Source organism: Cydia fagiglandana, chromosome 12 (assembly GCF_963556715.1).
Source record: "Cydia fagiglandana chromosome 12, ilCydFagi1.1, whole genome shotgun sequence".
NCBI lineage: Eukaryota > Metazoa > Arthropoda > Insecta > Lepidoptera > Tortricidae > Cydia > Cydia fagiglandana.
In genome coordinates, this window is record NC_085943.1 from 12540378 (window position 1) to 12564552 (window position 24175).

At 38.4% G+C, this 24175-nt stretch overlaps 1 protein-coding gene and 1 long non-coding RNA gene across 2 annotated transcripts in view; both read right to left on the reverse strand.

Moving 5' to 3' along the window:
- LOC134669672 (uncharacterized) overlaps positions 1 to 24175 on the reverse strand; it is a 335382-nt gene that overhangs the window by 121880 nt on the left and 189327 nt on the right. The gene's annotated exons all lie outside the window — the stretch shown is intronic.
- On the reverse strand, positions 16013 to 24067 carry LOC134669595 (serine protease snake-like). The gene is made up of 9 exons (XM_063527247.1): positions 23984 to 24067; positions 22741 to 22885; positions 20036 to 20098; positions 19110 to 19201; positions 18200 to 18274; positions 17796 to 17903; positions 16748 to 16970; positions 16319 to 16482; positions 16013 to 16213 (listed from the first exon to the last, which is right to left on the reverse strand). The coding sequence occupies exons 1-9, from the start codon at positions 24065 to 24067 to the stop codon at positions 16031 to 16033; spliced, it is 1137 nt and encodes a 378-aa protein (XP_063383317.1). The 3' UTR covers positions 16013 to 16030.

Here is a 24175-nt window from a genome sequence, read left to right on the forward strand (position 1 = left end):
GGTGCTACAATTATTTTAGCTTTTTTAATCCTGTCACGGTCGCCATTTAGTAAATGAAACACGTGTATTTCCACTAGAGTCTATATTGTAACTGTTCTCATGAAGCAAGCATAAAACCTTATATCTAAACGTAATAATAATGCTATGCACACCTCATCAGTAACTATTGCGGGGTAGAAAATTAAAATCCTCTGGGTTTCTTAAAAACCCTATTAGGACGTTCTGTATGTCTTATTTCCTCTAAGAAACTTCAACATCTTTACGTAAAAGCCATTAGGAAATCTTTTGCTATTTGCTCCACGCAGGTTGGACAGTGTTCCTGACAGCTCAGGCCCACGGCAGCTTGCACACGGAGCTTGAGTTCCAGATCGTTCCATTTGCGGGTACTAAGGCGATTACAGCGACAACTCGAATGTCTGCTCCTATGGACTGAGGCGTACAAACAGCAACACTCTTAACTGTCCCTCGGTGGACCTTATGCCTTTTGTAATAAGGTTTACGAACTGTCAGTTGACAGTGTGGGCGATGGTACAGACGGTGCTTTTAGCATTGACAATATCGACAATATATTATAGCCGGTAACGCGGCCTAATGGTTGATGTCATACTTTGGTGCAGCGATGGAATATACGACTAGGTAGGTATATTCGACTCGGGCTTTAGGTTTTTTTAACTGCGCTCAACGCACTTTTGCTTTTACTAAACTGATATTATAATTATAAATATTAAAATAGCCTTCGGGTGAGCTACCGACAAACTAAATTAACAAATACCTACTTCCCTCATTTCCAGATAGCTTGAGAAGTTCGAGTGTGACTGTGAGCGAAGTTTTAGATGCCCTACTTACAGTTAAGCCCTGGGTTCGATTTCCGGTCCAGACAACTTCGGAACTTTCTTAATTTGGCTCGGTCGGCCATATTGTTCGTGATCTACTATTTTTACGGGATTAGGATTTAATCGCTGTTTGCCATAGTCACAGTATTCCATAATATAATTATGCTTTGCAATTGAATGGCTTAGGTACAATGTGGAGAAATTGATGTCGATCAAATGTTAATGTACATAAGTACATAATTCTTATACATAACAGTTAAACATAATAGTAGTCCTTGAAATTTGCTACATATCCGCCAAACAATTGATATACCTACTTACGTACAGCATTTAGCAGTTCAGCATTCTTTGTAATAGTTTTAGTTTCCTTTAAAATGGCATGGTGAATATATATGTAGGTAGTTACAAAAAATGAAAATGTAAATTCGTCACCTATAGTGTGAGAACACAAATTAATGTTAAATTCACACCAATTTACTGAAAACAAAGAACATTTAAACATTTTCTCAGTATTGCTATTTGCGAAGTACAAATACTGTAGATAGGATGGTTTTAATAAAGCCTTGCAAAGTACAAGTATCGGATACGGTCGTAAATCAAATATTAATTTCAGCTGCAGGCAGCAACTATGTAAGGCGAGCGGTTACGGCGGTGCAATGCACAGGAGACAGCGTTTTATTATTAAGCTTTTTGTTTATTTTTTCTTAAGTTGGATTATTTCATAATATGCATACAAAAAAAAACTACTAAATACCTATAAACATATTATAAATGACAAATTGGTCAGAAACTATAAAAATTATTTTAAACGGGTCACTCACGTATTATCAAGTTACACACGGCGCGCCCTCGTCCTCGACCCTTGAAGGTGAGTCGTTGCTCCGTGAAAGGGATCCTCGAAAATTGGAGCAGTCGCCCATGGACACCTGCAACATCAGAGGGGTTACGAGTGAGTTGTAGGAATTCAAGATAAGAGTACGCTCTTTTTTTGAATGTTTAAAGGTCCCATTCATTCGGCCCAGAAATGTTGCGGGCAACTGTTAATTCTACAGTTTAACTGTGCGAGATTAGAAGTTTCTGAAGAAACACACAATAGAGGACTGCCAAAAATCTAACTGGTGAAGAGGGAAATGTTGTTGCGTAGAACGATGGCGGAAAGAAGAGGCTGGGATTAATGCGAACAATTCCTCAGAGCATTCCTCAAGAAAATGCAGAGTGTGGAGTCTCCTCTAGCTGTCACTGCCAACGTCGTGCGATAATAATCTAACAGATGGCGTTAGGGAGCTAGAGAACGCACAAACTGCTAAGAAGATACTATGTCTAGAATGCAATTAGTATGTGAGACCTACATCGCGCTTACGGAGTTATAATGTCAGTTTCTATATATATAACTTCCGACCAACTCTCAACGGACTTCGGTCCCCAGGCATAACACCCGCCTGGAGAGAGTACTCTCTATTGCCTCTCTACTTTCTACATTGGTGATCTTCCGACATTGGACAGCCATTGAAGACCGCAAGATCCTGATGACGCCGCCTCGCAGCAAGCCATTTCTCTCTCGCTCTCCGCTCGCCTCTCTAGCTCTGAGCAACTGCGCTCGCCTCTCTGGCTCTGAGCAACTACGCTCGTCACACTGGCTCTGAGCCGCTCCGCTCGCCTGTGACTCTGAGCATCTTCACTCGCCACACTTGGTTTCGCTACACATTTCATACGTCGTCACCCCTCCGCTCAAAGAGGGGCTGATGTGGCGTCTCCTCTAGTTGTCACTGCCAACGTCGTGCCATAATAATCTAACAGATGGCGTTAGGGAGCTAGAGAACGCACAAACTGCTAAGAAGATACTAGAAGAGTCTAGAACGCAATTAGTATGTGAGACCTACATCGCGCTTACGGAGTTATAATGTCAGTTTCTATATATATAACTTCCGACGAACTCTCAACGGACTTCGGTCCCCAGGCATAACACCCCCCTGGAGAGAGTACTCTCTATTGCCTCTCTACTTTCTACACAGAGCCAGGCTACTTCTCTCTTCTCTAAGCCGCAATCAAATCTAAAATATACTAGCAGCCGACAATTTTCGAGTCCTGCATTTATTTTCGGCAAAAACGCTTCCGCCTCTGCCTCGTCCACGCCAACACAAATAAAATGTAGCCTGCCTTTACGTCACTACAATAAAACGCCTTTCTGTTATTGGCGGGAACAGTGCGTTTTGACGTTGACAGGTAACCAATGACTAACCACAGGCATAGGAATGAAAAATAACTATTTTTGTATGACAGAGAATACAATAGGACAGAGTCCTTACACAGTGTTAATTTATTTAAAGGAAGTAGTCTATCTTTGATAAGAAAATACCTGCCGCGGGCCCGAAATAAAAAGTGTTCCATACTTTCATATAAAATGTCATTTTATGGAATTTGCTAACTACTATGTAATCAAAAGTCACTAGTAAATTCATCATTTTTGACAATTTCAATATGGCGGTTTGTTTACATAGTTAGCAAGTTCCATAGAATGACAGTTTAATACTGATTCCCTACTTTACTACTTTATTTTTATTATTTGCTACTAGCTTCTGCCCACGACTTCGCCTGCGTAGAATGATGATGATGATTTATAAAAACTCTTTTAGTAGTAGTAGTAGTAAACTCTTTATTGTACAAAAAGACATATTAAAAATAACATACAATTAGCAAGAAGTACAAAGGCGAACTTATCCCTTTGAGGGATCTCTTCCAGTTAACCTGTAAATCCGCCTGGAGCGGGTTCTACCTACTTGTGTGCCCGGTGAACAGCGTTGACTGGTGATCGGCGGGTGCTGCCTTGGCCTGTACCGAGAGGTTGACGACGTGGCGGTGTTGTTGGTACCCTAAACTCTGCGGACCAGGTCAGCTCCTTCCAAACTTTAATTTACTTCTACGGCGCCCAACAGTATTCTAGTTAAATTGCAAATATTTGAGTAAAAGTGTTCAACCATAATATTTTAGCCGCTAACCCACATTCGCTCTCTCGTCCCTAGTGTAGTCTCAAGTTAGAAAAATTAAGAGCTAGTCTAAGATAACTGCAGTGTTTGCAAGGCCCTTAAGGCCCTAGTAATAACTTTCCTTGTCTTGTTTTTATAAGAGAATAAACGTTGTAATTACAGTGGTTGTATTTTCTTTTCTCGCCTTAAAATCTTTAGTATAGCCACCCTAAAATTATTTTGGTAACAGTGGCAGGTGGCAGGTCTTTTATGTTCTTCCCTGGGCGTTTAACTTTCTCCATTCCAATTTTCCTCAAATTAGGTTCAGCGGTTTACGAGGTGAAGAGGTTGCAGACAGTCAGACAGAGTTACTAACGGATTTATAATATTAGTAGGAATTAGAGCGAATTCAGAAATAATTATATATTTTCAACGATATACTTATTACCACGTGCATAATGAGTACTAGTCATTACGTATCACCAGAGCACACAAATTTCATCATCGAAGATAGATTACCGTCTTGTTGTAACTGTGATGAATTTTTTGGTACCTATCCACAGTTAAATTTCCTTTTTGTTCCGAGTTTTAAAGTGTAAAACGCCTTGTTGTTATTGGATGTTCTTTGACACTGACAGCCAATCAATGGGCGGGACATTCCACAACAAACATGGCGGATTGCATGCGAGTATTTTTGAAAATTTAACGAGATTGTTTGATCGCGGTTGTGGGTTGATGGATTTTTTGTCTTTGAAGCATTCACTTTGTCTACAATAATGCTTGTTCTATACTTTTGCATTCCTTAACAAATTGATCACTTGATCAGACACGAATCAACATGATGGTATCGTCTTGGGTCGTCCCATTCGTTTTTCGTCAAGTTCTTAAATTAGTCCTATTCTGCTTTCGTCACTCATTCTACATTGAAAGCCACCGACGATTGAGACGAATATAGAATGAGTGACGAAAGCAGAATAGGACTAATTTCAGAACTTGACGAAAAACGAATGGGACGACCCAAGACGATACCAACATGATTATGTTTTTGAGCACCCTTAACCCTTTCTTTTATCCAAAGAGGCGAAGCTTTTGAAATAAATCCCGTCCGTTAATTTCAACCTACCTATTTCAATTTGGCAATGTACAAATAATTTTAGCGAAACCTGACACCTAGGATCTGAAAGTTGGCCAAAGTACGAACCACAGATTACTTACAGTCGTACCTACTTGTTCGAGCTTTATATAAATTAAACAGTCCCATCACATGAAACCCGCCGCTAAAAAGCCGCTCCCATACAATCAAAGTAACGCTCGCATTTTAAAACGACATGCGTAAATTAAGTATTCAAACTTGGCATGAACATAAATCTATCTATTTTGTTGGTAAATATTATTATACAAAGAAATTAGGGCGAGCAAAAGTTTCTTACCTATGTAAAACTTCTACTCGCTTTAAAGGTATCAAAATGATATGATATGATATGATATGATATGATATGATATTTATGAAATGTAATAATAGTTATTTACGATACAAGTGCGGAAAAGAGGAACCTTACCTATTCGCACGTGTATCGTACTACGTTTTACAGTACATATTATGGCCCTTTAAACTTTTGACATACGCACGAAAAGTGCTATATTACGCACTACTTGTGCGGGAAAATAGGTCCATATGTACTGTAAAAAATAATCCCTATAAAACCCTATATAATCCGTTGAAATAATATTGTTCCATAATCTGTATATGCTTTAAAAAGTGAAGTCTATATGAGGTGGTCTATGGTATGAGCGTTATGAATTTATATTAACTACACGTAGGTTGTTATTTTTCAGAGTTATATTTTCGGAGAAAATGAATTTGTACTCTGACATGAAGTAGAAGGTAGAAATCATTGTTTATGTCTGAAAAGTTTTAGTGTATCCACCCTGTGTTTATAAACTATTTAAATTCAGGTAGAAAATAAGGTAAACGTACTAGTGCTCGACATGCTAATGCCCAATAGATGACACCTTGCTATCACCTCTATTGACAATGACTTAAGTTTCAAGATGACATGTACTGGGACCGTGTCGAACACCAGTACGTTTACCATACTAGTACCTTTTTTATATAAAAAAATAAGGTTAATACGGTTACCTCTGGCTGCGGGATAAATGTGCCTGGCCTTCACTTTGGGCCCTGTTTACATTGTACTTTTGTGCATATGACAGCGGCCAGGCAAGGAGCGGACAGGAGCGGAATTTTCTTTTTTTAGGGTTCCGTACCCAAAGGGTAAAACGGGACCCTATTACTAAGACTTCGCTGTCCGTCCGTCTGTCACCAGGCTGTATCTCACGAACCGTGATAGCTAGACAGTTGAAATTTTCACAGATGATGTATTTCTGTTGCCGCTATAATAACAAATACTAAAAACAGAATAAAAGAAAGATTTAAATGGGGCTCCCATACAACAAACGTGATTTTTGACCAAAGTTAAGCAACGTCGGGAGTGGTCAGTACTTGGATGGGTGACCGTTCTTTTTTTGCTTTTTTTTGTTTTTTTTTTTCATTGTGGTACGGAACCCTTCGGGCGCGAGTCCGACTCGCACTTGTCCGGTTTTTTTTCTAAACGGAAAATAGTAAAATCGCACACGAGGAACTCGTATTGTATGGAGGTACGTCTTGAATATTTACTAGTCTCTTGACTCTAGGTACCACTATATCACACCTAAAAACAAATGTAAACTTACAATTATTAGACATCACTCACATAAAGGTTTCAAGTGGTTTTTAAAGGAACCGCAGTTTATGATTTGATGTCTTGGTTAAATTGCTGAGGACAATGGAAGTTTGTTGAATTTTCAATCAATAGTGGAGAATTAAGTGCTTTTCTGATTTATTTTGAGAATATTTTACTATCTTGTGGTACTCCTTACTTAATTTAGGTTTAGGTGTCCCTACTTATTTCAATGATTATAAGGGCCTTATAGACTCTTATCTTAGTCTCAAGCTATCATGGGACCTCGATTGATGAGTCGCCCGAAATAGAGACGCCGTGAAAAAGTAATTTTTCTTTCGGTTTCAGATATCTATTACCGTTTATAATTTAAAAGATACATATTACCTGTACGGATATGATGGTCGTTCTTGTCTACATGACAGCGTGATAAAAACGGTGTCCGTCACTTTCTATCCCAAGGTGTTAAAAAGTGACGACTATTTTATGACGTGGATAAAGATGGATAAAGCTATCCATAATAAGCAGACTGATCTCAAGGCCATGTTACACTGTTGCCACCTTGGTTCACTCACGCTCGCTAACCAAACGCAACACACACAGCAGGTAATAACGCCGTGAACTTCTCAACTCTACGAGTATGATTAATTCACCGACGAACAATAAGAAAACTTTGCACTTTTTTAATAATTTATTAGAGTCTGTGCGGAAAGAGAAGAGTCGTGGCAGAAACGGGAACTAACATTTTAAATTTTATATGGCAATCAAACCTTTGACACCTCTCTTGTAAAAAGTAAACAAACTTCTGTCATTGTATATTTTTATTAACAAAAACCGCAAGTTATATGTATATAATATTTTCAAAACACGATAAAACCGTACATAAAACCACAAGGAACATTATATTTAACATTGTTCGGTTTTGTCAGCGGGAAGAAAACGGCTAAAAGCCGACTATCGACTTACAAAAAGTCGCGGAACGTGTTTCCGCTATTCGCGGGTATTGATGTTGTATTTAATATTAAATAATTACCTATTTAATAAGCCCCCTAAGTAACTTGTCTCCGGTACATAATCGGTAAGTATATTCATTCAAAATATATTAATTTTCATAAATATGCAGGTCATTCATGATCTTTAAAATAACTGACAAATAGTCTTGATACTTGCTATTTTATGCATATTTATATGTAATTTCTTTTTCAGGATTGTGTAAAAGTACCTACGGTATCTCGAATAAAAGACCGCTAAGTAGGTGATATGCAAGAATTCGTAATCTACGTGCCGGATTCAAGCACATCCAGTTCAGATAAGTGACATTGAATATTTTAATTCAGACTTCGATTACAAAGAATAAAACTTTTTCTAATAAAATATTTCTTTATTTGTAAGTTCGTTTACTAGGTTCTGCATAAAACTTTTTCTAATAAAATATTTCTTTATTTGTAGGTTCTGTTAGTTACGAAATTATATTTCATATTTAGCAGTGACTTTTCGGCGAAGTAAAATATCGTGAGATGAGAGAACCGGACATATCCCAATAAGGCCTACCTACTTATGCACTATTTTTATTCATATTCATATTTATTATTAATAATGTACACATACATTACAAGTCAAGTTTACAATGGGTGAAATATATCCCAGATAAAATTACAGTTCTATTGCCCAATTTCTACCCGATCTACCCGGTTTTAATAACTGTTGGACTGCGCAGATTAGGCAGTGCATAAAATGAGACTCTATCTTGTTTGGTACTAAAATTACAGTTGTATTGGGCAGATTCTTAACTAGTTTTAGCAGTTTTGTCAATCGCACTGTCACTTTTTAGTACCTGAGACATAAAAACAAGTGTGTTTTAAAAAGAAAACTAGTGCCTGCGCTAAATCAGAGGATTGAGTTGACGAGCCGACACCACCACCAGGCTCCGTTTAGTAAGCCGTGGTAAAAAACCGGAACAAAAGGGATTCAAGTATCATGAACTTTAGTGTCGTACTATAATCACGTGACCAGTGTTGTCAGCATAGCAAAAACCATAAAATAGTACTGGCGCGCCCTCAAATCCCACGACTCTTCTCTTTCCGCACAGACTCTACTCGCTTGACAGGCTCAGAGAAGTTTAGTGTATGGAATATATTAAAAAGTATTAATATTTCATAATGTTTGTAGGTATTATGTCTTATTAAAATACAAACACAAAAAACACAGTTAAGAGCCAACAGGAGTGGTCATTTCTCCATACACAGGTACTCGACTGTTTCTTTCGTGGCTTAGAGGATATAACCAACGGAGACGCCATGTCTAAAATTTTCGGTACAAAATAGTCTGCCGTTTTTTGCGAGGGAGGGGCACATCAAATGTATAGGTACGTCATATCAGATAAACGTCAGTCCATACATATGGTTGACATGTGGTTGACCATTGGCCGCCTATTTTCGACAGAGGGGAACGCCTGTTAATGGCGGCTCCATTGTTAATTACTCCGAGTTTCGTGGTTTTTAATGCTAGAGCAATGATTTTTTCAGCACAGATTAATATTGTGAATATCTGTGTCGGACCGTTTTGCTTTTTTTGATATTTTAGTTTTTTAAGGCGCTAGAGCCCTTCAATATTGGCCAGAATGGTCTAATTAACTAAACAGGAGCTGAGCCCAATTGAAATTGAACACAACAACGGCGTAGCAAAGAAATTTAGATTTAGAGCGAGTAGAGTATGTGCTCGCTTTATTTTCTTTGTTTAACAATTTTAAGCAACGAAATGTATGTATCTGTATGCTGAGTTTCATGTAATTTCTCTCTTCTAAGTCGGTCCCTCACTGCTGAGGATCGTGACTCCGCTTACTAACTTTTCCAATGGCAGCTCTCCACTTCTCCCTGTCGGTTGCTTTGTGGAAAGCGTTGCTTAGTGTGATGTCCATCTGGGCGGATATTTGGTCACACCATCTCGTTGGACTTGGTCCTCTAGGCCGTCTGCCGTCCATCTTTCCCATCACCACAAGTCTCTCCAAGTTGTCAAGGTCTCTGCGAGCTATGTGACCGAAGTATCTTAGTACTCGTTGAAGACATGTAATTTAAGCATGTCGTTTTAAAATGAGAGCGTAACTCTGATTGAATCGGAGCGGCATAAACGGGTGGGAGATAATTTGCATTGCTCATCGTTTTATCCCTTTCTATGAATGCTGACTGTACGTTTATCGATTGTAACAATAAGGAAGACATGTTTACGTTTTATAAACATGTTTTCATCCCAACCAAAGGAACGATATAAACAATTCAGACGTAAAATATGGGCTTGAGGAACTTGGCCATAAACAGCGACAGTAAAGTTTCATGATCGTCTTTGATAATCTTATACATTTAAACGAGCAATTTTTGTATATTTATTTATTTATATATTTTATTTCGGGAATCTCGGAAACGGTTCTAACGATTTCGTTGAAATTTGCTTGTAGGTATTCAGGGGCGATAAATCGATCTAGCTATGTCTTATCTCTGGGAAAACCCGCATTTGTAAAAAAAAATTAAACTGTTTATTCCACTCATTAAAATAAAGTTGACAAACAAAACTCTTAATCTATTATTATTTAGATTTTAATTGAGTTGAGTCCAAGTAGATCTCATGCATTCATTATATTTACATTTATATTTATGCTTAAATCTATTAATTAAATATGTCAATTGCAAGACTTAGATAAATTATTCAGGGCCACTTGCACCATTCACTAACCCGGGGTTAACCGGTTAAATCATGGAGTTACCATGGTTACCAGAACTATTTGACACTGGGTTAACGGTTTAACCGATTAACTCCAGGTTAGTGGAACGGTGCAAGTGGGCCTCAGTAACATTCTTTTGTATGACTTTACTATTTGCTTATCCGATCTATTTTCTATTATTGATGCATAATGGAAATCTATTCAAGGTGCGTGGTAGTGCACTTGTCCCAACTCTTTTGCCATATTCGTTAGTACAAGTCGGAAGTACAAAAGTTGGGAGATTAAAGGCCTGTGCACACCGGCTGCGTGTGCGTGACGTGCACGTGCGCGTGCGGCGTTGTAGTATACAGACCCTTATGAGAGATGGCACACCGCTTGCGTGACGTGTGCGTGTGCGGCTCCAACATTTTAGCGCACGCACACGCCCACGTCACGCACACGCAAGCCGGTGTGGCTCGGTCTTAAATAGTTAAGTTACGTAAATTCTCGTGTCTACTTCTTTTTCATAATTTTCTTTGTGAGTTTTTATATGTTTTCCGAGCAAAGTTCGGTCTCTCAGATTATTTATAGTAATACCAATTCCGCGTACGTACTGCGTCCCACTTCTGGGCACAGGCCGCCTATAGTCCCCACGCTATATGCCTACCAATGAGGATTTTCGGTTTTCCTGCCATATGGATATTTAAATTAAATGATACGATAAATGCACTGCGAGTCGTATTGTAGCTGTAACGTAATCTTGCTTGCACTTATTAGTAGTATGAGTATGCGTGAGTTTCAGTAACATTCGTGTCAAGGTCGTATCGTAACAATAACAAAACAAGCGGCTCGATTTGGAAAATTAATTAGATACTCACTAGATATGAAATTGCTACTACTTGCTAGATGGTGTGCTCAAATGACGGCACCTATGCAATTAAAACTGCACGTGGCCATGCGCATGGCGGGGAATAGAACCCTATGGAGGAACCTGATCTTCAACAGAAGGATATGATGTTACGATCCTCAGTATTGAGGGACCGACTGAAGAAGAAGATATGAAATAGTAAAGATATGTGACGTTCCACTGCAACAGGTACCTTATGGCGGCGGGCGCTTACGTCGCATAGCGCTGCAATAATATTGGCGTTAATAATAGCGTAAGCGCCAACCGCCATAAGGTACCTTTAACCGTGGGACGTCACATATCTTTACTATATCGTATCTACTTAATTAATCTCTAAGTTGATTTTAAGCGTAGATTCGGCACTCCCTATGACATGACATAACTCCCAGCGTGCCTCATTTATTCTTTTTTTATGATGCATACATTTCGGCAATACTGTAACCGGACTGCGTTGAACTAAATCTGCATAATATTTACATATTTAGAACGTTTTTATAGCGACGTTTAAAAGCAGAGGTTTTTTTGCGCGGTTTGTATGAAGTGCTTTTTATTTTGGCTTAATTACTATCGTGTTCACTATTTCAACGTTTCTCGTTTGTGTGAGAAATAATTTGATTGCTTTTTTTGGTTTAAGGAATTGTGTACAAAGAATATATTATAATTAAGAAGGCTCTTATTCCCAATGATATATATTTTTTTATGGTTTTCTAAAAATATGAAATTATGCGATTGTATTAATTTCAAAAACATTTTTATACTGAGAATTATTTTTTAGTGTAGTAATATGTTGTTAAAGCCAGTATTCGTGAAAAAGTAGCAATAGGCGATCTCAGCGGATCAGGCAGAGCGCGCTATCCGTCTGCTAGACAAATCGCTGCCTCAAATGGAAGATTACTGTAAACCTGGCACGCAGTCATACCGAAACCTGATATAATTTTCTGTAATCGAAGGGTTTCTAACTGAAGCGACGAACTCATCGCACAACGGGGGTGCGATTTCACGCCGTTTTTTGTTTGCATTTGACAATATCCTTCCTTCCTCTTATTCTTGTTTTCCTTTATCTTTCTGGTACCTTGTTGTACATTTTGCTGCATTTGTCACCCTCTTTTCACTCTCTCCTCTCATCTACTCAAAGGTTAACTGGAAGAGATCCCTCAAAGGGATAAGTTCGCCTTTGTACTTCTTGCTAATTGTATGTTATTTTTAATATGTCTTTTTGTACAATAAAGAGTTTACTACTACTACTACAATAAAATTGGATCCATACACCGCACCGGTTTAACTGAAACAGTCGGTAAGAAGTTATTGGGATCATCTACGCACTGTTTGAAGCTATTTTGTGCTAATGTGCTATGTTAAGCATGTGAAAATTTAATATAAATATTAACGAGTTTTAGTCGCAAAACCCGACTAACTTATGCGAGACTAACTTATAAGAAAATCTTCGCGCAACCTTTTGGCCCGCCTGGGATAAATGGTGATCAGTACCTAACTCTTGAAACAGTTTAATTTGTTTATAGGAAAAATCTTATTTTCAGTCGGACAACAATAAGGGCTGATTTAGACGATGCGAGAACACGCATGCGAGTTTCATACCAATTGCGGGTTTCGATTGGTCGGTTGAATTTGACGTAGCGAACAGTCCGCAACGGTACGAATGGAGGCCTATGTTCAGCAGTGGACCTCTTATGGCTGAGATGATGATGATGAACAGTCCGCAATGTAACTAAAATCGTATGCGACTTCGCGCGCCGTCTAAATCAACCCTTAACGTGCGCGTTGGCCCAATGAGATGTACTAAATATTTCAATTTCAAAAATGAAATATTATGCCTACGTGTGATTTTGTATTTTTTTCATCCTTACCCTTCATGTGTAGTCGGTGTAAGCGGCGGCCATTCGCGTCCTCAGTTATCCTCCGAGAAGATAGTTTTATTGCCGGTTTTTATTTCGTAAACAATTCACTTTGTTCTGTACTTAGAGTTAAACCTGCACATTTTGCTTCCCTGGTTAAACAAACATAGTTTAGTTCTTAAAGGATAAACAATGTACAGTCTACCGCAGTTAACTTGTACTAATGATAAGTAAATGAAATAATGCGCATTGTTGTAAGTTCGAAGTTTTGAATGACAGCAGGGAAATTTTGGCCATTAAGTTAATATTACTATAGAGAAGCCATAACAAACAATGAAAATGTCGCAATCGCAAATTCATGGCACTTACGCGTTTAGGTCGCGAGATTCACGTTCCGCTTCTATGGTTTGTTGTCAAAACAACAACAACTCATGACGCAAAATATTGGTTCTCTGTGCCGGTTCTATATATATAGTGATAATAGTTCAATGATTTTTTCAAATATCGACTGAACTAAGCGGAAGAAATTTCTACTGTGGTAACAGTGTATATGTAATCCTGATGCCTTGGTAAAGATTGCAGTAGTTTACCGAAATGTCCCTAAAGTATGAAGTGCTTCTAGCTTCATAAATATTTGTCATTTTCAATACTATCCCGCTAAATTGTGGTGCAAAAGTGCACGTGTCTCTCTCATCTCTCGGCTCAGGAGAAAGGCAGCCTCAGCAAGTCAGCAGTCTTTATTACTGACTGGTCGCCCCTCATACTAAGTGTTCCAACGTGAAGTTTGCTCCTACTTTTAACGAGACACTTCTCAACTGTCATTGTCTGGATGGTTAGATCGTTTTTCATAGTGGCAGTTCAACTAATGTCCTCCTTTGTACGCTAATTCTATGGGTTACCTATTCTATGAATTCTATTACCTATCTTTTCTATGAAGTAATCCAAAAAGAAGAGAAGCCCTAAGGCTTAGGTCGGAGTCTAAAAACTACGGCCCGAGCCTTTAAGTTTGGTCAGCGAAAAGGAAACAAGAGAGCAAAGGCTGTAATTATAATTTTAACATAATAATATTGATTGGTCTTTTGCTCTATCGAATATTGGCTATTCAAAGTTGGTGGTTAGGGAAATACAAGCTTTTGTGCGACAGCATCTTCATACTATTTGGAAGGTGCAAATTGTCAGAAAATAAACAATAGGTCCTACTCTCACTATTAAGGCGCCACATTCATGCACGGAGCGAATAAACTGGTAAAGCCGAAGGCCTGGTCTTGGCCCTCTGGCCAAAAAGTTAGGGGTTATCTGTTGGTATATCGATAGGTATGGTATTCTGTGTTATAGGGATCAAAAGATAGTATGGGACGGCCGAATCATAAAATTATGAAGGTCACGTTACACAATTTAACAATTCAGCCGCTATGTGATCAGCTATGTCACCTTCAGTACATTTCACTATTCAAATAGGTCCCCAGCTTAAATAATCGCCCAGGTTCAACCGCCCAGCATCAGTCAGGGCACATATTAAGCAGGAGTGATTAATGTGGGGCCGCTCGTTCTCGCCGTACCTGCCCGTGACTGATCTACCCTGTGATTCTTGTTCAATATGGACAGGTTAATAGGGATGAAGCTAGTTAAGGGCCACATGCACCATCCCACTAACCCGTGGTTATGCGGTTAAGCCGTTAACCAAGTGTCAAATTGTACTGGTAACCATGGTAACTCTAGGTTTAATCGGTTAACCCCGGGTTAGTGGAATGGTGCAAGTGGCGCTAAAAGGTTTTATGTTATGATAAATTAAAGTTTTGACAAAAAACTTTTAGGATAAATCCTAAACGTCAAACACAAATTGCCCAAGCGTCTAAAAGTTGTTTTTTTCCGAAGCAATCGCTCGAGCGTTTCAAAGTGGAGCGATTTCCGCGATTCCATTTAGTCGGATCTAAAGCGGATTTGCCCTAATCTGCCTTCAGTGCCCTGATCCGTCTGCGTGATGTGGCATTCTAGCCACTTACAGAGCGCGTTGTGTACTGATATTTATATAGTATATAGACTATTCTAGACAGGCGGCAGCGTGTCCAGTCAAGTTCAAAGAAATAAGAACTAGCGACGCAGCAACCGTGTGTACCTAATATTATACGAACCATTTCGAGCTACTTTTGACCCCTTCACAACTTGCAATTTATACACCCTGTAGATTAAATAGATCTGTGAGGGCCACTGAGCGATTTTAAAACTACCCTTTAGCTAATTACTCAAGTATTTTAGTCACCCGCGCGATATGTTTCGCAGTGCATGAGCAGCGGTTAGGACAGTCCATACGTCGCGATAGTAGTAGGCTGCTATAGAAATATAGCGCCATATACATGATACCTACACCCGGAGACCAAGAAGGCACAACTGGTTCGCCCTTGCTTGCTCGCCGTTGAGAAGGTATGTAGGCTATAGTGTGTTACACTTATAGGGGCCCGAGCTGGCCTCGCTCTCAACTCTCCCGCAAATCGCCAGTGTGATAAGACTAGCTCTTACTTTATTCAAAACAGCCGCATACGAACGAACGGAACAAACAAAGCCAGGCACTTCATAAACCGTCATAAAAATGTCCGCCGTACAAATGTCCTCTGTGTGGGACAAATGGCGCAGCTTACATGCAAACTAGGGTTATTACTGCCAGGACGATTTGAGCAGTGAGGCTGGCGGTCGGTCATCGGGCTGTGGAAGACACCGCGACGACACATACATATAGGTATATCGACGAAGCACTTTCAATCAATCACTTTTTTTTGCCTTCGAAAAGCGGTCATATGACTGACATTTATTAGACACATTACGTATATCATTAAATAGAAAGATATCACCTTTCCATAAATATTCCCCGCCCGCAGTTTTGATAATATTTTTTATACCTATATAAACAGAGACAAAAACAATCTGATTACGTATTCATAAACCACGTGATTTTCGCAAATCAATTATAATAATTTAATTTCAATATTTATATGATACTCGTAAATCGTGTTAAAGGCAATACAGACAAAACAAATGAAACACAAATGCACTTTTTGCAGTATTTTATTTCCACACAATCCCTTCAATCCAGTCAATGTACTGTGACACCCTGGCATAAATGCCGGGCTTATTGGAGCGGGCGCAGCCGATCCCGAACGAAGTCACACCTATCACGTAGTGCAGCGTGCCTTGTCCGGGGACGTCTAGATCGGGGATTCGTACTTGGAGAGGGCCTCCGGAGTCACCCTGGGGAATGAATGAAAGAAATTACTGTTAATTTATCTATACCTTCGTGGCGGCACCATACAACATCTGCCGTACCCCCTGTATCATAAAAGAAAAGTATATTACCTGACACGCATCGACTCCACCAGCAAGCTTTCCTGCGCAGATTTGTCCTTCCTGCAGACCGCACCATAATCTGCTGCAGAACGGCCTCAGAAGCTGGTCACAGACGCCAGGGTCGATGATGTCCACTTCTGCTGCCTGCAGCTCCGGAGAGGATTGGAGACCCGCTGCAAAACACCAAGTAACTTTAAAGGAAGGTATAGTGAGTTTTTATCTCTAATGAGACAGTCCAACTGGGAAATCACCTCATTTCTTAGATCACAATATTCTCAACCAGCTCATTCTCTGTATAAGTTCCTATTGGTGAGTTTGTTCCTGGTAGCGAGTAACATCATAAAAGGTTAGAAGCAGTAATGACGCATCCTTAGGTTACATTTGATTTTCACAAATTCAAGACCAAAGTACATTCAAAGACCTTTACATTTTACTAACTTGTCTCAACCACCCCCCACCCAGTGAGGTTAGCTTTATGACCAAGACTGCTAGTGTCGAAGCTGGCCCAAAGACAAGCAGGCTGAATCAGCTCAGTAAAGTCCGTGACACCGTCCACCAGCTCGATGATCGCTATGTCGTGGTACTTCTTCGGAGCGGCGTATTCTGGGTGCTTCGTTATTCTTAGGATGGTCTTGTCAGTAGGGAGTTGTTGGTTGGAGAACTGAAAGTTGGAAAAAGGCCTATCATAATATCAAATACATACAAAGTATTTCATATGGATCCTAGGGCCCGTATTTATTTAAACGGAGCTTTACAGCTGCATTGTTGACGATTTGTATAACATTGATCAATATTAATTTTATAAGAAGAAAATTTTAACATTATCAAACTGCACAACGGGACTTAATCGCGTATTTAAGTTTTAAGATTGCAGATGATTGCGTTGTGCAGTTTGATAATGTTTAATAATCGTGAAAGTTTAAATCAGAAAATTTTAAGTTTGAAAATGAATAAAGAAAGTAAATATACAGGATGATTCATGAGACGTGAGCAGGACTAATCCTGCACACTCAGTAACTGATAATTGATCGATCACCATCGTGTTTAGGTGAAACAATTACACTTTTTCCTATTATTTAACTTTTTGGTAAGAGCAAATTTAATTCTCTATAATCATGATCACCCTACAAGACCTAGGTAATTAATAAACATAAAACCGCATTAACCGTAATGACAGCATTTTGTTACGAAGAAAATAAACTGTCAAACTTGAGTGAGATACGAGTTTCCAAAAGTAACCAGTCCGTGATGACAGTGATGACATTCAATTTGACACAGAATATCGGTAGTTTAGTATTCTAATTGTAGGGTGACCATGCATGTCGTAAATAAATTAATACCTTTTTTTTCAACATGACTAGAAAATTAACGTTAACCTCACTAATACTGATACGAGACAGTTGCTTATAATTTACGAAATGCGCAGTGCGCAGGACTACCTGCTCACGTCTCCTGAATCACCCTGTATAGAGAATTTAGGACTCACCACGTCAGCTATGTTTTTGTCGCCAAGACGAACTATTTTAGGTACTGGGTCTTCGACGGAGGGATCCCTTCCTGAGGTGCGGGAGCAGTGCGCTGCAGTCAGTAGGAACTAAAAAAATACGAAAATGTCAATAACGTCAGGGAAATAATTTTAGACCTCCGAGTCGCTTGAAAGCCCCGTTGAACAGACTTAAGACTCTTTAGGAGACCAAAGTCTCACTCAATGCGTCTAATTTGATTATCCAACGAGGATTGCCTGTCGGTATCATTCGAATCGTGCAGGGAGCATTTTAAGATTTATTTTAGTTTAGTTAGGTTTTAAATAAATAAACATTATAGGACATTCTTACACAGACTGACCAAGATTGGTTTTATTTTTTGATTTATAATAGTACCTCTATATACCTTGTGACTGATGAGAGAGCTGCCACATTTGAATATCCATGTTCCACCACCAGCCGCTTTCCAACCCACTGCCCCCTGAAATATAATAATTTGCTTAGCGCCACTTGCACCATCCCACTATCCCGAGGTTAACCGGTTAAACCGTTAACCCAATGTCAAATTGTACTGGTATCCATAGTAACTCCAGGTTTAACAGGTTAACCCCGGGTTAGTGAATGGTGCAAGTGGCCCTTAGGTGTTTAAATAAATGGTCGCAACTCGCAAGTCGTGTTCGGATGAATTCCATATTTGAAATTAATAATATTCATATAATAATAGTTTGCAGTTTGAATTATATGTATTCCTTCCACCTTAAATTTAAAATAGTCATGAAGTCAATGCAAAGTACTTAATTTATTAGCTAACCTAACCTAAAATAGACGGAAGTGTGAGACTTAAATGAGTGTCATAGGCTGCCTTCCCAATGATGCGGAAATGCACGGAGATGAGACTTGCTGGAATCAACCAATAGCATTGGTTGTAATCCAGCGGAGCGGAGAAATGCTATTGGAGTTAGACCAAGAAAAGTCTGCAGCAAATTTGATAGCCCACGTAGTGCAAGTGTTGTTTATACGTCATCATTTTATAGAAGTTTGGCGTTTAAAATAACACTTGCACTGCGTGGGCTATCCTAATCTCTGCAGTCTTTTCTTGGTCTAACTCTAGTTGATTCCCGCACGTCTGAGTAGTCGTAGATGAGAGTTCATCTCCGCTCATCTCCGTCCAGTAGAAATGCAGCCTATATTTATTTATTTAAACTTTATTGCACAGTAATAACTGTAAAAAAGGCAAACATAATGCCAGAAGGCATTATCCACCAGTTAACCCTCCTATAGTCAAATTAGGCAAAGTCGGAGGTTTGTAAACTCACCATGTGCGGATATTCGCCTGGTAAGGTAATATGGCCACCGATTGCCGCGAGAATGGGCGTTTTATTTGGTCGGCTCAGCAGATATTGTGTGCCTAATGAAATATCAAAAAACTTAATTTATAAACATAAAAAGTATGAAATAAGTAAGTAGACAAATTATGGTATAATTAATGCACAAACTTATTAAAATGTGGAATAAAACTAAATACAATGAGACAAATATGTAATACTAAAACTAATATAACCTTTACATTGAAGGCATAGGAAATATTGCCTTAATTTATAATTTAATAATCATACCTCGCAATCGAGTTAGCAAAACCGTAGCAAATGACAGTTGAATGTAAAGGTTAGCGTTCATATGTCATGAATCATCATCATGACTCATGATAACAAAGCCACTATTTTTTAAATTTTAAAGTTAAATTTGTGTTTCAGGAAAGTAAATTATTAAATTACTTCTTTAATTTTTTGTTTATTTGATCACAATTTGTTTACTCTTAATTTGAAATACAAAATAAATTCTACCTACTTATAACGTAATGATATGTGTATAGCACAAGGATGTAAATACCTTATTTAGCGTAATCACACGCAAACAGATCTTAAATAATTAATTTAAAACATAGTTTTTGTATTTGACTTAGTAAATACGAATATAAGTATGCGTCAACCTTAATGTGCAACTGCTACGGTTTTGCTACCTCGATTGCGAGGTATGTTAATAATTCATTCGTTCCGTTGCCTCTTAATGGAAAATAAAAGATTATTTATTTAGGTAAATATTTTGTTTTGATAATTACAGTTAACGGAGTCTCCTAGTAAGTATAGTATATAGTAATATACCTGTAACCCCCGCTCTTCCCAGATAACATTTTTCGTTTAAGCAATTTATTTTTTACAATTATTCTAGTATAAGTACTTACACAGGTTATTCCTTTTCTGTCTCTCATCTCTAATTTTCATGTGCCAAATATACTCCTCGCATTCTGAAATGGAATAATTTAACTTGTGTACTCGTAACTAATAGTGATGTGTACTTTGTCCTTCTGTTATAGAAGTTATAATTTTATTACTAGCGACCCGCCCCGGCTACGCACGGGTAAACCTTAACAAATTTTACACTAAAACCTTTTTCAAGAATCCTTATTCCGTCCGTAAAATCCGTTTTGTACTTTTTAGGGTTCCGTACCCAAAGGGTTAAACGGGACCCTATTACTAATTTAGGTTATTTCGAATACTCAAACAGACAAAAGCGGCGGGGGATTTTGTTTTATAAGGTTTAGTTATATTAGCCAATAGGAAATACTGCCTGTCTTAGTCGGTTCCATTTAAGAAACTAATGAATATTCGAATTCACAATACAATTAACTTTCTTATCTCGGTTTTAGGCTAAGTAGGAGTTTTTTTTTAAATTATGAATGGGCTTACTCATGGCCACAGGCTAGTCGAGGCGTAGACGTGGCCTACGATGGAGCGAGCTCGCCCAGAATGTGCCTGTTCACTCTTGATTTGAAGTTCACTCACTCACTCCACACACTCACTCACTCACTCTTCACTCTTTCTCTCTCTCTTCTCTTCTCTTCTCTTCTTCTCTTTCATTTCTTCTCTTTCTTTTCTTTTTCTTTCTTTCTTTTTCTCTTTCTTTACTTCCGTTTATTTCTTATTCTGAGTCTGTATTTTTAACATTTACTAATGTATTCTCTTTGTGTCTTGTTTGTGGCTGAATATTCTACTCTGTACAATATTGCCAGCAACGTTGCTAGGGTAATATTTCTTAAATTTGCACATCACTAAATAGTTGCAAATGGCTGAAAAGCAGATGCAACGACAGCTTGCATTGGCTTTATCAAAAACTTTGCAATTTAAATTACATTTTATTTGCTGGATTAAAAATTGAGTCTATGTTATGTAGCTGCAGAGTTTATAAATATGCATTTTTTTCCATATTTGAAATAACTGCTACTCATTTACCATTTTATTCACAAGTTAATTACAACTGTTTGCCGTATCAACTACTTACCTGTAGGTCTTCGAACATAATTCGTTGGGCAACCCTGAGTTGGACTTAAGTATTTAATCTTGTGTTTAAGAAAAGTTGGTAAACTTATCTATGTAAATAGAGATAAATATCTACAGTTTGCGTTCAAACGTATCTGTTACAGCCTAATTATTCTACATATTCATATATATCGCTTTTTTAAAAATAATTACTTTTGATTCTAACTATACATACTTAAATATTGTGTAGTAGGAGTGTTATTTTGGTTGTGGCTTTGCTGATTGTTTTGTATTTTCTCATGTACCTACAAAACCTACCTCGTACCATTTGAACGAAATCCTTTGATACAATAAAAATAAAACATATTTGAACTTTAAGCTTCAACAAAAGCTTCGAGTATGTAACTTTGTTAGATGCGGGTGGAATCGTTATCACAACATGTTCATAAGGTCGAATGTGCGCACGTTTCAGAAGCAGGCTCGACATTTTGGTGATAAGACTGTCCTCCCACGATGCTGGTGTAATAAACCTCAGTTTAAAAAGGGGTTATCTTTGAGGACACGGGTTAGAACTTGGTAATAGTTACATTTTTATGAGGAAGGTAATGCTTTATGGAAGTATCATTCAACCGTCGTCGTCGGTTCAATTTGGGTCGCTTTTTCAATTTTAGTTACATGTATGTATTTTTATATTAACCTGTATAAATAAAATATATAAAATTACAATACCTATGTTCTCAATTTCTTAAAATATACCTTATAGTTTTAGAGATACTGGTTGTGACAAACGAACGGACGGACATACGGACATGACGAAACTATAAGGGTTCCGTTTTTGCCATTTTGGCTACAGGACCCTAAAGATGCCATAACATGTGAATCACCTCACCTGTTTTTGCAATTTTCGGAAGTTTATTATATTTTTTTCTAATTCACAATCGAATCTGAAAAAGCGATTACTTACACAAACTTCAGCGCCCAGAATGATTACGTCTGTCCCAAACTCCCGCCAAACTCACAACTCACCTTTTTTAATCAAAAGCCATTACGCAGCAGCCATAATTTCAATTCCAATTCCTGGACTGCTGGATATTATTACGATGTTAAAAGTTACGGAGCAACAGGTAGAGGTGAGATTTAAATGAATGGGGTCGGGTTATTCCATCTCTAAAGTTTCACGAAATCTGATAGTTTATCTGGAATGCTCGCAGAGTTTAAAGTTTCTTAGTCCCTATTTAAGTGGGTCATTCGGGTCTTGTCGTCAGAAGAGACCCTTATATAGTTCGTTCGCGTTAAGAATGCAGTAAAATCATCATTATCACTGTGAATTTCACTTTCTAATAAGAAAAGATTTCATTGGTTACGGTCGTGGCTAGGCCGGCGGACGATAATGATCTTACTGCATTCTTAACGCGAGCGAACAGAACTACTCGTATAGTTTTATCTGTGTAGTTAGCTAGACGGTAAATACAAATTATATCATCATCATCGTGTGATTTTAGGCAAAGCGGCCGATAAATGTTATACCTAATTATGGCAATTAAAATTCAGTAAGTCATTTTCTACGCTTCTGTTTTTTTATGCTTTATTTGACGTGTTCTTAATCAATAATTTTATTCGTCACACTTACTCGCTTGGCTGACCCTTTTCCCAGGCGCACTGAAGTCTGGAGTGGGTGGATTGTATGGTTGACAAACTTCTGGGTCTGTGGGTTCTGGGTCTGTGGGTTCTGGGTCTGGTTCTGGACTGGGGCTTACCAATGGCTCGTGGCTTCTCTGTAAAAATATATTCGTAAAAATAAAGATACGAATCAACGAATAAACATCAATACAATTCTAACCAATCCAAACATAATTAGGTATGTTGAGTTACTTGATAACAGAGTTCTTATATTGCCACCTCTTGTGTCCATAATCAGATCAGCTCGATGGTACTAGCATATTGCATTGTCAACCATTTTACATTATGTGATCATCATCATCATCATCTCAGCCATAAGACGTCCACTGCTGAACATAGGCCTCCCCCTTTTTTGGGGGGTGAATGCCATAATCGCCACGCTTGGCAGGCGGGTTGGTGATCGCAGTCGAGTACACCGAATTTGAGGGACGCTGCTGCCCGTCCACCGGTGGTCTTGGTGGCCCAACACGGGTTACGACATAGGGACATTATGTACCTATGTAGAATGTATTGTGAAAGTTTCAGCTCAGTTTAGTAATGGGATGTGGGTCTAATTTAGCTTACAAGATACAAATATATGTGTACCTATTGCAAGTTAAATAAAAAATAGTAAAAACCAAAAATTACGTCATGGGTTGTTTTGAATCCTTAATTCGAAACAAAAAGTGTACTTAAGGTTATGTATATTTTTTTGAATACTGTGGAAATAACTTGTCTTATAATATACATACTTACCTAAGTGTAGGTACACACCTACCTACCAGTGGCGGCGCGTCAAATATATTAGTAGGCAAGCCGGGGCTAATTTGGCTTACATATTTCCTTTACAACTCTGCTCAATCTTCCAAAACTAGGCAAGCCGGTGGGAATCGGCTTTTATGGACGCGCCGCCACTGCTACCTACTTGGTTACTTATATTAAAGAAACGAATCGTAAAAATCGCATTTGGTTCTAGGGATACATCGCCTTACACAACACTCACTACATTGCAAAAAGTAGGAAATTCGCAACGAGTGGTGATAAATTGAAATACGACCGAAATGTTTTAAATCGACACGAGTTGCGAATTACCTTTTCGCACGTGTATTGTACAACGTTTTACAGTAGGTACATATGGCCCTTTAAATTTTCGACATAGGCACGTATTGTGCTAATTACCGCACTAGGGCCGTATGTACTGTAAAAATACTCACTGCTTTTGTTGTCGTTTCATAATCGTCAACGAATCCCCACGACCATCTGTAGTCGACATCTTGCTGAAAAGGATTATTTATCATTTTTAACATCCACATTATAATAATTATATTGTAAACAATAATATTTTCGTTTTTATTCGTTTAATTTTTGATCCAGACTTTTAGTGAGTGGGCAGGTAGGCTAGACCG